Below are 16,865 nucleotides of genomic sequence, written 5' to 3'. Positions count from 1 at the left end.
ATAAGAGAAATTAATGACTCAGTTGATTGATCCGCTGATAAGTGGGAGCAAACTAATTAAAAAGCCACAAATCAAAATTATAATAAAAGTTCAGGAGTCAGCCGTTTCTCTCTTGTGATACCATCGTGTCGCCACTCTGAGAAAGTGGCAGATTTGCGTCTTTAATCACAGTTGTTGAGAATGATGGTCTCGCACCGTTGCACGCTGTGGATGTTGGATCATTGACTCAAAAGGTATAATAATGAAATCGCTGACAGGAAGTCTCACCACGGTCTGTTACCTGGCTCACCTGTGGGCTCACTCACACACGCAACAGACGCACGGGTGAGCACATCACGCGCACTCCCCACCAGCTAGGGGTTTGCGTTGTGCTGAGTTGACTGGATAGCTGCTTGGTCATATTGCCATCAGCACCTCCAATGGGAGCACCTCACGCGTTTGGACGACTTGCACCTTCTCTTCAGTAACTTTGATGGGGAATTCGACATTAAGCAGGGAAAATGCCTGTGATGAAGGGATTATTAGCGCCGCAGAACACGTTTCTGGACACTATAGCCACCCGGTTTGATGGCACTCGTAAGTTTGCTTTTAAAATACATTTTTTTGGGAACCACTAAATCATTTAAGGAGCTGTAATAGTTCGTGATTTAAGTTCCTTTTTTCCTTCTTTTTGGGTGGCATGAATTCCCCTGATAATAAGCTTGCCGACTGATCCAAAACGCCCAACACATGTCTTATAGAGAATAGGGAGTTGTCAGTGCCTTTCAGTATGATTGCACGCTTGTTATCCTCGATAGAGATGGCCACTGAGTCAAAGGTGGCATTAGAAGCACCAGGTATTTCAGGCACATTTCTGTCTTTTTTGCCCCCAAAGAGAGACTTCATTAAACTTCAAGGTAACCCAAAATTGTTTCCAGTGTTAAGAGCAGACAGCGCTGAAGCTTTCAGCACCACGGACAGCGACAAAGGGAGTGGGCGCTCTCTGTCCACTCCCAGCTTACAGCTTCTCGCCAGGCATTTGGACACGTTCACAAGTTGCAGCCAGTATTAATATTTCTGTTTGTGAAAGCATAGCCTAACTTTCTTTGGTTTTCCACGCTTTTACCTTTACAGTGAAGTTAACCTTTGTTATCTGGCTAAATCCTGCAGCTGCCGACTGAAATCTTTCCTCCCGCCGGTCTGAAAGCAGCAGTCACATTTATCAAAGTTAATTGGTCGACGGCGACAGTACAGCAAGTCCTTCCCCAGGCAGAAGCCCACACAGATATTTCTTCAACTTTGCTCTGAGCTCTTGTTTCCTGTCTCAGTAATAATAGTAATGATTCATAAACACCAAGCAACATATTTCATAACTATTTCGTGTTTCTCGTTGAAGTTTTCTTCTTCTTCTTCTTCTTTTTCTTTTTTTTTAGGAATCATTAGCAGAACAGCTCAAATAGAATCAGTCCATTTGAACCGCTCTGTTCTCATTTTCGATTTGTTTAAGCTCTGTTGCTTTTTGTTTTGGGCAACTGTTCATGCCCTGAAGCATGATTTATTTTTCTTTATTAAAAATTGTGGCTAAAGTTTCCTGCCTTTGCTCTTTGATATAAAATTATGTTGTACATTACATAAGACTATACAAAAGGCAATACTATATTTTGATATATTTGTTTAAAAACACACAAAAGCATTACCTTTTTGTGTGATTGGTGATTCAAATTTAAATTTATCAGGAATTGTCATGACAACCTTTTAAAACTCACTTCTGTCTGTTCACTCTATGCCAGTACCACATTTCATTACATCACAGTGCTTCCTACATTTAGGGCTGATTCCAGCTCTAGTTTATTATATTAGCTCATTGGTATGCTGCTCTTTGAGATGTTCTACAGTACCAGTCAGAAGTTTGGACACACCTTCTTATTCATTTCTTTTTATCATTTTTTTCCCCTTCACTGAAAAATTAATACTGAAGTCATCCACACTATGAAGGAACACATAAGGAATAATTTAGTGAAGTTAAAAGTGTTAAAGAAACCAACATGTGTTTTATATTTTAGATTCTTCAAGGTAGGCACCTCTTACTTAGATGACTTTGCACATCTTGGCATTTTCTCATTTAGCTTTATGAAATAGTCACCTGGAACGGCTTTCAGGTAACAGCTGTGGCTTGTCCGGTTAATTTCTTGAATTTCTTGCCCTCTTAATGTGTTTGAGACCATCAGTTTTGTTGTGAAGAGGTAGAGTTGGTATAAAGTGAATAGCCTTATTTGAGTAATGTTCTAATCCATATTATGGCAAGAACTACTCAACTAAGTAAAGAAAAACAACAGTCCATCATTACTTTAAGAAATGAAGGTCAGTCAGTCCAAATAATTTCAAGAAGTTTGAAAGTATCAAATGTTGTGATGAAACTGAGTCTCATCAGGACCGCCTCAGTAAAGGAAGACCAAGAGTTTCCTCTGTTGCACAGGATAAGTTCATGAGTGTTACCAGCCTCAGAAACCGCAAGTTAACAGCACCCCAGATAAGAGTTGACCTAAATGCTTCACGTTCAAGTAGCACACACATCTCAACATCAACATCTTCAGAGAAGACTGCATGAATCTGGACTTTAAGGTTGAATTGCTGCAAAGAAGCCACTTCTAAGGAAGAACAACAAGAGGAAGAGGATGGCTTGTGCCAAAGAACACAAGGAATGGAGATTAGACCAGTGGAAATCTGTCCTTTGGTCTGATGAGTCCAAATTTGAGGAAGGAGGAGGAAGTGTGATGGTATGGGGGTGCTTTGCTGGTGACACTGTTGGCGATTTATTCAAAAGCCAAGACACACTCAACCAGCATGGCTACCACAGCATTCTGCAGTGACATGCCATCCCATCTGGTTTGTGCTTAGTGGGACCATCATTTGTTTTTCAACAGGACAATGACCCCAAACACACCTCCAGGCTATGTAAGAGCTATTTGACCCAGAAAGAGGGAGATAGGGTGTTGCGTCAGATGACCTGGGCTCCACAATCATCTGATCTAAACCCAGTTGAGATGTTTTGGGATGAGTTGGACCAAAGAGTGAAGGCAAAGCAGCAAACAAGTGCTCAGCACCTCTGGGAACTCCTTCAAAACTGGTGGAAAACCATTCCAGGTGATTACCTCATGAAGCTGAATGAGAGAATGCTGAGAGTGTGCAAATCTGTGATCAAAGGAAAAGATGCCTACTCTGAAGAATCTAAACTCTAAAACATATTTTGGTTTGTTTAACACTTTTAAGTTTACTACATGATTCCTTATGTGTTACTTCATAGTCTGGATGACTTCAGTATTAATTTACACTGTAGGAAAAAAAAAAACACTGCATAAGAAGGTGTGTCCAAACCTTTTCTTGCAGCTTGTTTATAACACTTGGAAAATAACAATAATAACCTGATTTCTGTTCAAGTATCTGCTGGTTGAGTACCAGTAAAGGCACACATTAGGCAACAACATTACGTTGCCTAGGTATAGGAGCTCTGTGCTAACAGAGGGGAATTGGGGTTGTACTGTACCTGTAGCACAAGTAGTTTGTCAAACACCAGAGAATGAACTGCTGTCCTTGAGTTGGTGAAGTAGAGGAAATTAATGTTGGATTTGAACTGCGAGATGGGGCAGACTGGAGGCAGTGGAGCCTGACGGGACAAATTAGCTATGATGGCCTGGCCAAGAGCAAATATAAGGGAAGAGCTAGTTTTACTGCTATGCGATCCCATTTGACGTCAAGGGAGCAGGTCAGACCTTGAAATGGTGATAAATGGATGAAAATGAAAGTACAAAACTCTTTAAGGTGATCTTATTTGTACTAGGAGGAAAGTGTTTTATGTTTAGTGGTGGTCATTTAAATCAGTTTAACTTCTTTATGCTCACAAAGAGCGGTAATTATTTTTATATCCCAGCTGATACTTATCTGAATAAATTGAGCTGTTTTTTTTGTTTTTTCTTCATCACCAGAGTCTATGGAGACAGTTAAGAACTGGAAACACTCAGGATGAATTTTACTAACAGCTTTGAGAAGACATATAATGCCTGCCTTCCCATTTGAATAGTTCAGATAAGGGTAGCTATAAAATGTTTAAAGGGAACCTGTTATGCCTTTCCATCCATCCATCCATCCATCCATCCATCCATTCAGCATAATGTCACTGAGAGAGAGGGGATGACCTTGTTATGGTCATAGGGACAAAGCTCTGGCTGTGAAGAAGACCATCCACCTGTTGTTCAAATCATCTGTTTGCAGGGGTCAGCCAATCAGAAGAATTTTGTCTTAAAGGGTGAACTAAAGGGTTACACCAAAGACCCAGTATAAGATAAATAAGGATTATTATGAACTATGAATCATGCAAAGCCACTCTAATGGGTTCAATAATAAAAATGTGCAGTTAAAAATGGGCACAATAGGTTTACGTTAAGGCGTTAAAGCAGTTTTCTACATTAAAATGATTCCTTTGGGAATTCTTCTAATTATTTCTGCAGACGGCCACATCTGAAAAAAGGTTGCAGTTTGTTTTGAATAAAGTAATTTTATGTATCATTTAATGACATTTCAAACCATGAAGAGTGTATTTTTTTCCCACCACATGCTTTGCGTATTTATTGGCTGACAGACATATCTGAGGTCTATACTATGAAGCAGCATTTTGTTTATTCAGGTAACTTCTGAACTATGAAGGTGGTTGACTTCTTACCTGGGTAAATCACCTGTTCTGGAGCAGGTTATGTTCTAGATCAGAGATCAGATTATATGAAATCATCAACTGCTGATCAATCAATTAGCACCACCTTTCCTGAGAGATCCCTCAGACCTCTGTGCATGGGCAGAAGTAGGGGCTAACGTGTTTTAATAGCATTTAAAATCTTTCTGTCTCCCTGACAAGCATCAGTAAGAAATATCAATTCTTACACACAAATGTATTCCTTGATTGTGACTTATGATTTATGATTCAACATCCAAAATTCAGACATTTGAGTTTAGAGTGTTAATATTTGATTTTGAAAGCACATTTGCATTGCATTTTTATGTATCTACACTGCAAAAAAAAAAGAATACTTTGAAAACACATCATCACAATGAGGGGAAAAAAATAACGCTGGATATCTATACTGATATGGGCTGGACAATGCGTTAGGGATGAAAAGATAACATTGTTTGATCCACCTACAGAGGGCTGAATTCAAAGACACCGCAAAAATCAAAGTGAAAAAATTATGCGGCAGGCTAGTCAAGTTTGCCAAAATTTTATTGTAGCAACTCAAAATGGTACTCAGTAATTTGTATAGCCCCTACATGCTTGTATGCATGCCTGACAATGTCGGGACATGCTCCTAATGAGACGACAGATGGTGTACTGGTGAATCTCCTCCCAGATCTGGACCAGGGTCTCACTGAGCTCCTGGATGGTCTAACCTGCAACTTGGCAGAGTTGGATGGACCAAAAGATAATGTGTTCTATTGGATTTAGGTCAGATGAGCTTGAGGGCCAGTCAATGGTATCAATTCCTTCGTTCTCCAGGAACTGCCAGCATATTCTCGCCATATGAGGCCAGGCATTGTCATGCACCAGGAGGAACCCAGGACCCACTGCCCACTGACCCATTTTCACCAGTGGCCTGCTGGAGGTCACTGTGCAGGGCTCTGGCAGTGCTGACACAGCAAACTTTCTGGCAGTGGCACATATTGGTGTTCCATCCTAGAGGGGAGAGACTAAATGTGCAACCTCTGAAGGGCCCAGGTATTGCTTCATGCTACCGGTAGTAAAACTAGCGGAAAACAGGCAGAAAGAGGGAAATAATGTCTGTGGCCTCCACCTGTAAAACTATTCCTGTCTAATTAATAATTTTTTTTTATCAGAGTATGAAGATGTGAATTCAGTAGTAAGATATTTTTCTATAATTGGTACATAAGTGGCAATGTCGTTGAAGAGCATTTAAAATGCTTCTGTACATTTATCTAAACAGCAGTCAATAACTGTGCTAAAGGTAAGGCAACCTCGTCATCAAAACACAATTCTCTCTGGCTTGGCTCTGAAATCTTTTTTTTTTTTTTTTTTTGGCTCTGAAATCTAATGATGGCCTTTCTTTCATAAGGAGACCATATTGGGGTATCCTGCTTCCAAGTTAAGCAGACGGTTTGGTTGTCTCGCAGAGTGCCGCCTGCTCCCCGTGCAGCACCATTCTTCCAGATTGCTATTTCCTAACTCTCAGCACAGACTAGTTCCACCTCCACTAGGCACGTAATTACTGCCACGATCACTGATGCCAACACTTGAAACAGCTGCGTGTTGAGTTGGAACACAACGGCAGTCATAATGTTAAAGTGTGCACGTGAATGAAGGAGACAAAGGGGGGAGAGAGAGCATGTGTGTAAAAAGACACGAAGAGACAGAGGGAGACAGGAGAGCAAGAGGAAGCAAGAGTGTGTGCAACATTTTCTGCATTTTGCTGCTTTGTATCACTGAACTACGTTTGTGTAGCTCCTGTTCAGCTGTCTTTGAATGTGAGGGCAGTAAAACTGAAGTTTCCTCTCTGCTGATTAACTTTCTTTAAACGCAGCACACCTAATTACGTGCTTAAGAAGTGGCTGAGGGATCCACATTGTGATTACCACTTACTGCCAGGTGAATTTTAAAAGAGCCTTTTGGAGTTTCACACACAGTGAAGGAAGCTGCCTTTTCAGTGAGCTGAGTTTATACAGTTGGTGTCTCTATGGCTTTGTCTCAACAGCAACCCCGCGACCCGCAAGAAGACAGGGGAAGCTAATTACTGAGTATGAAAGACCGCAGACCGCACACTGACGCACATACAGTATGTTTCTGGAAGGTTTATTGAAGTGAGAAAAGCCTGGACTGTGTGCTGGAATTAACCAAGATTGCATATGTCACATAGTAACAGAAACAACAGCAACACTTTAACTTCCCTCAACAGATGCTTATTAATAGATGCAAACTTGTGAAAAGGCAGCTCCAGTATTGTCCTCAGTCAGAGAATAGCTGCAAAAGAAATAATGAGTGCAGTTATGAGACTGTGAGGGAGTAATCAATCATCATTGACTGCTGTGCTGCAGGGTGCAGAGGGGCCCTCACTTACTTGGCAGTGGATTGCCACTACTGTTCCAATTTTCTCCAAAGCCCACTTAATATTGAGACTGTTACATTTTAGGGCAAACAAAACAAAAAATAATGGTGCTGTGCTGCATCCTAGCGAGCTGTAAAAAATACATCATGCTAAAAAGATGGCTGCCTTTCATACATCCACCAGAGACAGAGGAGCACTGGCTTTCACTTAAAGTCATATTTATGGCTATGTGATGCATGTGGCTCTAAGTCTGTTATTTGCTTTCTTTACTTAGCTTTAACTGAAAAAGACTGCAGTAAAGATTGTGTTTACCTACAGAGCATGTGGTGAGAGGTGCACATTTAAACAGAGGATCCTGAAACCCATTACATTGTGCAACCAGTTCCCCTAGGAGGCAACCTTTCTACAAACAGTTGCAGTCTTTGAATGAGTCTTTGTCAGTGAGCGCAACTTGAGGTGGACTCAACTCTGGTTGTAGTCTGGTAATATTCCTATGGGACAGGAAGGTTGCTGAGTGCAAATGTAATAGTCCAATGGGAATTTCTGTTACATGTGCACTTTTCACTACGTAGACAGCAACAGATAGATAGATAGATAGATAGATAGATAGATAGATAGATAGATAGATAGATAGATAGATAGATAGATAGATAGATAGATAGATAGATAGATAGATAGATAGATAGATAGATAGATAGATAGATAGATAGATAGACATTGAACACCAAACAATCTGCTTCCACAATTAAATTACATTACAAACAATAAAAATCATGTGAACATCACATATTACTCAATAAGAAAACACATAATGCACATTCCCACATACATTCCAGTGAGTGAACAGACCAGCATATCGGACCAGAACATCAGAAACATGACAAAACACTATATGCCTACTTTATTTACCAGTGTGACTGATGTAGGAACAAATTAATTTTTAAATGTGTTAAATCTGCAAGCAGTTAATTGCTATATTATCAGAACAGATTGCATGTAATTGCCAGCTTGACCCCATTCAACTGCAGACTAACTCTGTTTTATGGCAACATTTAATGCAGGTTTTAGGTGATTTATCACCGTGTTGTGTTTTACAATCTCATTTTGTAGAAAAAAAAACCCTGAAGTGAGATAAGTTTATCTTTTTGGATAAAACAGATGCTGACAAAGTTTAACTTTGAAGAAATAATTTGCAGTTGAAAAAAGGTGATAAATTACAGTATATGCAGTATAACGTAATACCGTATTTTCCGGAGTATAAGTCGCACTTTTTTTCATAGTTTGGCTGGGGGTGCGACCTATACTCTGGAGCGACGTATATGTGACATTTATAACACATGAACCAAAATACTCCAGCCACTTGACATCTCCGTGAACTGCAGCTTTAAGGCAGTCTTGCGTAACCTGTGGGCGCAGTGGATCATGGATGGAGAGCACAGCTTAACGGCAACTGGGAGAATGCGCCACCCAACTTTCCTGGAAGTCATTGGATGGATCAAGAAAACATGGGCTTCAGTGACAAACCATCCTGTTGGGATTCAGAAAGGCTGGAATAATTGGAACTGCAGCTGACGACGAGTCTGACTAACGCGACACAGAAGAGGAAGCGGCGCTTTGTCTACGGAGTGTACGGAATTGTTTAGAAGTGACACCGAGGATGAAGAATTCAATGGATTGATGGTTTGGTTAACTTGTTAGTATGTTCTTTATGCTATGGTTATCTGAATAACTTAATGTTACGTTAACATACTGTAGCGATTCTCTTAGTTAGAGAGCGTGTTGATGTTGTGGGATTTCGGACTGTTCGGGAGGTTCGTGAAGGCAGCATGGAGAGAGAGAAAAAGACCGAGAGCTTGCCTGTGTGTGTGTGTTGCTGTTCCGCTGTTGTAGTTGTGGTTGGCGTGGCTGTGGCCTACAGCAGCCGTTTTTCTGTTAATAAAGACGACCTTTGTTGTGAATATCGCCGACTTTGGAAGTGTGTTTACAACGTTACAATACCGAACACGTGTTCGTTGTGCGTCATGTAGTTGAATGTGCTACGTTAGCATAACGTAGGTGTAACCGTGTTCGTCCTGTTCTTTAATCCATTATTATTTTAAATTGCCGTTCAAGATGGAATTTGTGCTCTGGGTCTCGGATTCTATCAACACCCCCCCCCCCCCAAAAAAGTGCGACTTATAGTCCAGTGCGACCTATATATGTTTTTTCTTCTTTATTATGCATTTTTTGGCTGGTGCGACCTATACTCCGGAGCGACGTATAGTCCGAAAAATACGGTACTTAGCATATTGCAAAAAGTTAAAAATCAGGATATCATATGGTGGGGTGTCTGGTGACTCCCACCTCTGCTACTGTCAGGCCATTTAGTGCAGAGATAGGTGTGGTGAATTGGTGTGGGGGTAAGATATTTAAAGGTGTTTAAACTCGTCTGTGACATCTTTCCGGGCATGTCTGTCTGCCCTTGCTCTCCTGTGATCAAAAAGTTCCAGGAATCGCTCCATGACAAAGTCAAAATCCATCCCTGATATAAATTTTGCTGATCTCCCTGTGAAGGTCATCCTGTTGTGCATGTCTGAATGGTGTCCAGTACAGCTCCTATTTTTGGATTACTCCCTGGAAGGCCTCTTCTGTCCCCTTCCAGTTGTGCCTTTGCAATGTGGGCTCAAGTGTGTCAAACCAGAAATTTTTCACCTGGATTATTATTTTATGGAAGTGGACAAACTCACAAGGAGTAGAGTGAGTTGTGACTGACAGTAGTGTTGGTGTGGCCAAAATACCCCTGCCTTCTCACAGCGCCCTGTGCCAGCCCACATTGACACAATGCAACGTGCCATAGTTCAGCTAATTTCTTCATCAGGTGCCTTAGGATGTTTCCATAGGAATCCATATCAATGGTCCAAATATTTGTTGACCACTCCAGTGCTCAACTCCTCCTTGAATCGCCACCTTATCATGGTGGAGGGGTTTGTGTGTCCCAGTGATCTCAGGAGCTATGTTGTCCGGAGGCTTGTCCCCCTGGTAGGATCTCCCATGGCAAATTGGTCCTGGGTGAGGGGCCCTATGGAAATGCCAACAAGTGAACTGTTTACCCTGCCCGGGATAGGGTTACCGGGGCCCCACCCTGGAGCCAGGCCTGGGGAGGGAGCTCGAGGGAGAGCATCTGGTGGCCGGACATTAGCCTGTGGTGCCCGACTAGGCACAACCCGAAGAGACGACATGGGCCACTCTCCTGTAGGCCCACCACCTGCAGGAGGCGTCATAGGGGTTGGGTGCAGTGTGTATTGGGCAGTAGCCAAGGGTGGAGGACCTGGCAGACCGATCCCTGGCTATCGAGATTGGCTACTGGGACATGGAATTTCACCTCTATGGTGAGGAAGGAGCCTGAGTTAGTGCGTGAGGTTGAGAGATACTGGCTAGATGTAGCTGGGCTCATCTCAACACATGGCCTGGGTTCTGGAACCAGTCTCCTGGAGAGGGGCTGGACTCTGGTCCAGTCTGGAGTTGCCCTTGGCGAGAAGCGGCGAGCTGGGGTGGGTATTCTTGCATCCCCCTGGCTTGCTGCCTGTACGTCAGAGTTTTCACTGGTGGACAAGAGGGTTGTTTCCCTGACTGTTGTTTGCGCTTATGCGCTGAATGACAGGTCAGAGTACCCACCCTTTTTGGAGTCACTGGGCAGGGTGCTTGAGGGTGCTCCATCTGGTGACTCCTTCGTCCTGCTGGGAGACTTCAAGGCTCACATGGGCAATGACAGTGAGACCTGGAAGGGCATGACTGGGTGGATCGGCCTGCCCGATCTGAACCCAAATGGTATCTTATTATTGGACTTCTGTGCAAACCACAGTTTGTCCATAATGAACATCATGTTTGAACATAAGGATACACGTAAAGTACATAAGTGCACGTGGCACAGAGGGAGGCTGAGGACATTGAGGGTGGTCTGGGTGGAGTTTGGTGAGGCCATGGAAAAAGACTTTTGGAGGGTATTGAAGCGATTCAGGCAAACCGTCAGGCGACTCAGGAGGGCAAAGTGGTGATTATGGTTTATAGTGGGGTGGAGTGCTGCTGACTTCAACTGAGGCTATAGTCAGACGGTGGAAGGAATACTTTGACCACCTCCTTAATCCTTAATTCTGTAGTGGAAGCAGAGTCTAGGGATGAGTAGGATGACTCGCCTATCATTGGGGGTGAAGTCACTGAGGTGGTTAAACAACTCCTTGGTGGCAGGGCCCCTGGGGTGGACAAGATTCGCCCTGAGTTCCTGAAGGCTCTGGATATTTTAGGCTGTCTTAGTTGACACGCCTCTGCAACATCGCAAGGAGATCTGGGGCCGTGCCACTGGATTGGCAGACTGGGGTGGTGGTCCCCATCTTTAAGAAGGGGGACCAGAGGGTGTGCTCCAACTTTCAGGGCATCACACTCCTCTGCCTCCCCAGTAAGGTCTATGCCAGGGTGCTGGAAAGGAGAGTCCGTCCATTAGTCGAACCCCAGATTCAAGAGGAACAATGCGGTTTTCGTCCTGGTTGTGGAATGCTGGACCAGCTATTTATCCTCTTGAGGATATTCAAGTGTGCCTGGGAGTTTGCCCAGCCAGTCTACATGTGCTTTGTGGACTTGGAGAAGGCATTCAACCGCGTCCCTCGGGATATCCTATGGGAGGTCTTGTGGGAGTATGGGGTGTCTGGCCCATTGTTGCAGGACATTCAGTCCCCTGTACAAAGCTTGGTCTGAATAGCCGGCAATAAGTCTGACTCGTTTCCTGTGGGTGTTGGACTTCGCCAGGGCTGCCCTTTGTCACTGATTCTGTTCATAATTTTTATGGACAGAATTTCTAGGCGTACCCAGGTGGTGGAAGGCTTCTACCTTGGTGGCCTCAGAATCTCATCTCTGCTTTTTGCGGATGATGCAGTCCTGTTGACTTCATCAGTTGGTGGCCTGCAGCTTGCAGTGGAATGGTTTGCAGCAGAGTGTGAAGCGGCGGGCATGAGAATCAGCACGTCTAAGTCTGAGGCCATGGTCCTCAGCCAGAAAAGGGTGGAGTGCCCACTCCGGTTCAGGGACGGGTTCCTGCCCCAGGTGGAGGAGTATCTTGGGGTCTTGCCCACGAGTGACAGGAGAAGGGAGTGGGTGAGTGACAGATCAGGCCTGCATCTGAAGTTTACTGGCAGAACTTTTTGATCACATCTTGCATCAGCTGCAAGGAAAACATAATTAACTTGTATTAATTAGTATAGGCTGTTTCCTACAGCATAGCTGCATGCTAAAAGTAACAGCATACAATGCGTCATACTCACTGTAAAGCAACTGTGAAAAATGTAAATTTCAGTGTCAATTTAATAGGAACTCAGCACTACCCACTGGGTTTAACAAGGCTTTGATAAAGTATTCAGTTAAAAAGACACAGCCACCCTCTTCAGTACAGACTTAGCTGGCAAATGCTGTCCTCGCTGTAAGGTCACTGGACTTGATTATTATCGTGACTTTAAAGGAGGGTGAGCCTCTTGTCTGTTCCACCAAACTTCTGGGACTTCTGAGAGCCGCCCCATCACCGTGGATGTTCTGCCTTGTTAAACCTCCTAATTAGCAAGATTCCTCTCCTAATCACCATCCCTAATGGACTGTCCAAAATGATCAACAAACTGGGTTTCACTAGAGGAAGCCTGGGCTAAGTCAGCCATTTTTAGACTCAATTAATTGTGCGGGATTTTGTGAGACAGGGAGGAAAGGGTTTGTTTTTGGCTTTTTTGTATTTGGAAGAAGAGGGGGAAATAAATAATGGAGAGCCAAAAAGACACCGACTGAGACAGACATGGAAGGAACAGCAGGTGTGCGACCTGCAAATTACAGGAATGTAATGCGCGGTGTAATGTTTCATTTGGTGAGAGCTCTGGGGATTGTATGATAAAGAGGCACTGAGGTGATTAAGGCTGTGGATTTGTGTAATGATTTTCTCTCTTCAATTCCAGGGTGTGAGAGGATTACTGCTGTTAGAATGGGTGTGAGAGTATGTGTATGCATATAATGTATGAATGTGTATGCTCTGACTAATAATTGATGCACGGTTTGTTGATACAGCAGAGACACTTAATCTCATTATCCCATACAACGACTGACTTGACTTTAAAGACAAACTGTACATGTGTAACCTTGGTTGCCATGGTGTGTGTCAGTGGTTACTGTGGCAACTGTAGAGTGACTTTTTTTTTGGTTATGTAACTGTTGCTGTAGCAGAGGCCCACATGAATTTCGTCAAAAAGGTGGCGAGGTCTTTTCCATCCATCTCCCCACTTCCTGACCAATTTTTACCACACTCCATCTCCATCTTTCATCATTCCACCTCTCACGGTTCCATCTCACTTACTTTCAACTTTCTAAATCACCCCCTCACCTTCTGCCCCTCTAACACCCTCATCTGTCTGCCTCAGTGTATCTCTCAACCTCCCCTTCTATTCCCCTTACCTGTCCACATCCCCCTCCTCTCTCATTCTCTCATCTTATTTGCCATCCATCTTCTCCTCTCCCTGCTGTGTAGTGCTGCCTGATTCTGCTTCCCTAACTTCTCTCTTCCCTTATTCTGTGTCTCCATTGCCTCCTCATTGCTCAGTTCTCCATCATAAGAATTGTTGTCGTGACTTAAATAGCTCTGGGGTTGCTTGCAGTGGCTGCACAACACTGCGACGAGCTGTTCCGTGTGTGTGTGTGTGTGTGTGTGTGTGTGTGTGTGTGTGTGTGTGTGTGTGTGTGTGTGTGTGTGTGTGTGTGTGTGTGTGTGTAAAATCCACAAATGTGGGACAAAGCTGTGTGCGGACAAGGTAGCAAAAGCATACACTCACCTCTTTCTGACCATACCATTTCTTTAAGGCAGGTGTGGACAATTCCTTTTCCCAAGGGGCCACACGAAAAACTGGGACTGTTGTGGAGGGCCGTACCAATAAGCTGAACTCAATTCTGGTCAATTTTAATTTTATCTCTTTATAAACTTCTAATAGGGGTCAGTGTTACAAATAGGCAATGGAAATGTGACACAGGCATAGGAAAATTGGCAAGTATTTATCACTGTTTAATCAACGTTCCCATTTTGTCCCATTTCATCCACAGCTTATCCAAGCATGCAGTTTCCTCTGAACAAATCACAGTCCCAGAGTTTTCTGTTGTTTTTGAATTTTGGATTCCTTTGTTGATTTCATTATGATTAAGGTCATGCTGGGCTTTAGTTTTGTGATATTTATGAATTCTAACTTCTGTTTGTATTTTATTTTTGTTTTTGTGTGTTCTTGTGACTTATTGAATTTCGGCTTCTGTTTTGATTTCATTTTTCTAGTTCCTCAGCATTTCCATGTTGTTGTCCTTCTGTCTCGTTTATGTGCTTGTGTCCTTCTCCCCGACTGTCATGAGACGGTAGTGAGGCAGACCGGATGTGGACCCAAAATGCAGGACTTGGAGACGGACGTGAACTCAAAACACAGCTTTTATTGCTGGCCGGAAGCATGGAATTAACACAAAGAACATGGCTACTCAGACAAACTGGAAACAAAGCAGGGAAACTCACTACTATGAGGGATGACGCAACAATTAACTGAGGAAAACTGAGGGCTTAAATACACACAGGGTGGTTAGGGAAACAGGACTCAACTGGGGAGAACAGGTGAACTGAACTGAACTAACGAGACAACTGAAACAAAACTCAACTGAACTGAGGCTACAAATAAAAACCTGACCAGGAACTAAAAAGGGTACAAAAATTCAAAAGTCCACAAAACTGAAAACACTGGGTCACCCACCCAGGATCATGACACAGACGACCGGTTTAGTGTCTTAGTGTTGGTTGTCATTTGGTCATTCCCCGTTTTACACTGAAGGATAGTTTTGTGTGGTGTCTCCTTCTAGTTTTCCTTTGTGATTGTCTTCTCCGCCCTTACTGTCTTCAGCAGTGCTAATTATTTTCACCTGCTGTTGATGTCTTCATTCCATCTTCAGTGTAAATATGCAGATACAAATCTGGTTCTTCCTTTCTTTGTTAGATCGTCTGTTGTTTATCTTGGACTTTCCTTTCTCTCCTTTGTTTTACTTTGTCTGCCGTTGTGTTCTGGATTTGGGTCCTGTCTCCACCACAAATGCTGACAAAATCGGCCAACATGATCGTTTGACACGGCGCTCCTATTGTGAAGAAGCATATTAAAGCCTCCTCAAAACACCGTTTGTAAAAATGGATGTTTTCCTGTCTGCTGCTGATATGGTACAGGCTCGCTTATGTTTAAGCTCATAAAACTTCCTGATTACTGTTAGGGAAAGTGTTAAAACAACACTGAGAGTCTACATGAGATGTTCTAGTAGCCTCTGTGAGACTACGCACACTGAATAAAAATGCGAGCATAATTGCTGAGATATTTAATAAGGACCAGAGTTCAACTAATCCAGTGACCAACCAGAATTTCCATCCCAAGAGCCACACTGCTAGCTTGGCTTAAATCTCTTTATTGAGCTACTGAAAACAGTCGCGATTTGCATAATTACAAGGAGCGCTTTCCAGTAAAATTTAAATCACTGGTTATTTTGTGTTCGTCTAAATCTGTGAATCTGCAAACCACTTTGGGACTAGAAAACACTGGAATTTTTAATTTATCACAGATATTTTAAGAATCTCTTGTTCACCACCTTCACTTTAATTACGTAAGAAGTCTCTGTAACCATCTGCGTCTTTGCGTTCCTTCTTGCACTTTTTTGTCTTTCCCTGACCTCTTTCCTCTTCTGCCCTTCTGCTCGCTTTCTTTCTCTGTCACCGTCTTTCCTCCTCCCTCTTTCCACTGTGTACCTGTGGGGTTCCTCTAGCAGCTGTCATGCAGTCATGTGAGCATGAGGCAAAATGATCTATGGGCTTCCACACTGGAGCAATTAGCCAAAAGAAAATTTAAATGGAGAAAATCGAACAACGTGAGGTGATGAAGAGGGTATGACAGATGAGAAAGGATAGTGAATTTTAAAAAAGATAACATGAAAGAGACAGTAGGAAGATGGGAAAGATGAAATCTGAGAAGGAACTAAGAAGGAAAGATGATTCAGAATTTTCCTACAGCAGAGATTCAGGGTGCAGAGCGAGGATAAAAGTAAACTTAGACAGTTGATACTTTTTTAGAGGCAGGCGGGGAAGAAGGTGAACGTGCAGTAAATGCAGGAAATAAATGGATTGGGGAAAAGAGGATGGTGTGGTGGAATTCCAAGGGTAAAGAGGAGATGAAGAGTAATTAGGCATAGAGATCCAAAAATGGTAGGAGGGACATCAGGAGCAGTTGGGGGTGAAAGGAAGGAGAGACTGAGCAGAGTGAAGTTGGAGTGATTGAGAAAGTTGAGGAGGAAGGGAAAGAAGCAGAAGGTGAAAATCTAAGAGAGTAGAGAGGGGGGAGCACAGAAAAGGATAGCTGGAGAAATTTCATTGAAAGGAGAAAATAAATTTTTAAAAAAGAGGTAGAAATGAGTTTTGTGGTAACGACAAACAAGTGCCCAGTTATTACAGTAATAGATGCAAAAACTGTTTGGCTGTTTCCAAGAAAATAATTCATAAAAGAGAAACAAGGCTGCTAAAAGCTGGTTTCAAAAACCTGAACACTGGAACTTTGAAATTGCCAAAAATGCTGCAAAGTTGGGAGAACATTTCACTTATAGAAGAAACGAACAAACTGAAAATGAGAGAAAACAAAACATTGTCATGGTCCTGGGCCGGTGGCCCAGTATTCTATGTTCCGGTGATTTAGTTCTGTTTTATTATGGTTTCACTGTTTCTATTCCCTT

General features: G+C 42.9%; 1 protein-coding gene across 1 annotated transcript in view; it reads left to right on the top strand.

Annotated features, from left to right (window-relative positions):
• The first annotated feature begins 500 nt into the window (after positions 1-500).
• The window catches only part of kcnh8 (potassium voltage-gated channel, subfamily H (eag-related), member 8), a 70,820-nt gene continuing 54,455 nt past the window's right edge, over positions 501-16,865 (top strand). The window contains exon 1 of the mRNA XM_030741250.1: positions 501-576. Coding sequence (XP_030597110.1) covers positions 501-576 — 76 coding nt within the window. The remainder of the gene's footprint in view (positions 577-16,865) is intronic.

This window comes from Archocentrus centrarchus, chromosome 11, assembly GCF_007364275.1.
Source record: "Archocentrus centrarchus isolate MPI-CPG fArcCen1 chromosome 11, fArcCen1, whole genome shotgun sequence".
Lineage (NCBI taxonomy): Eukaryota > Metazoa > Chordata > Actinopteri > Cichliformes > Cichlidae > Archocentrus > Archocentrus centrarchus.
Note: the sequence above shows the minus strand (reverse complement) of the source record. Positions and strands in the feature narration are given on the sequence as shown.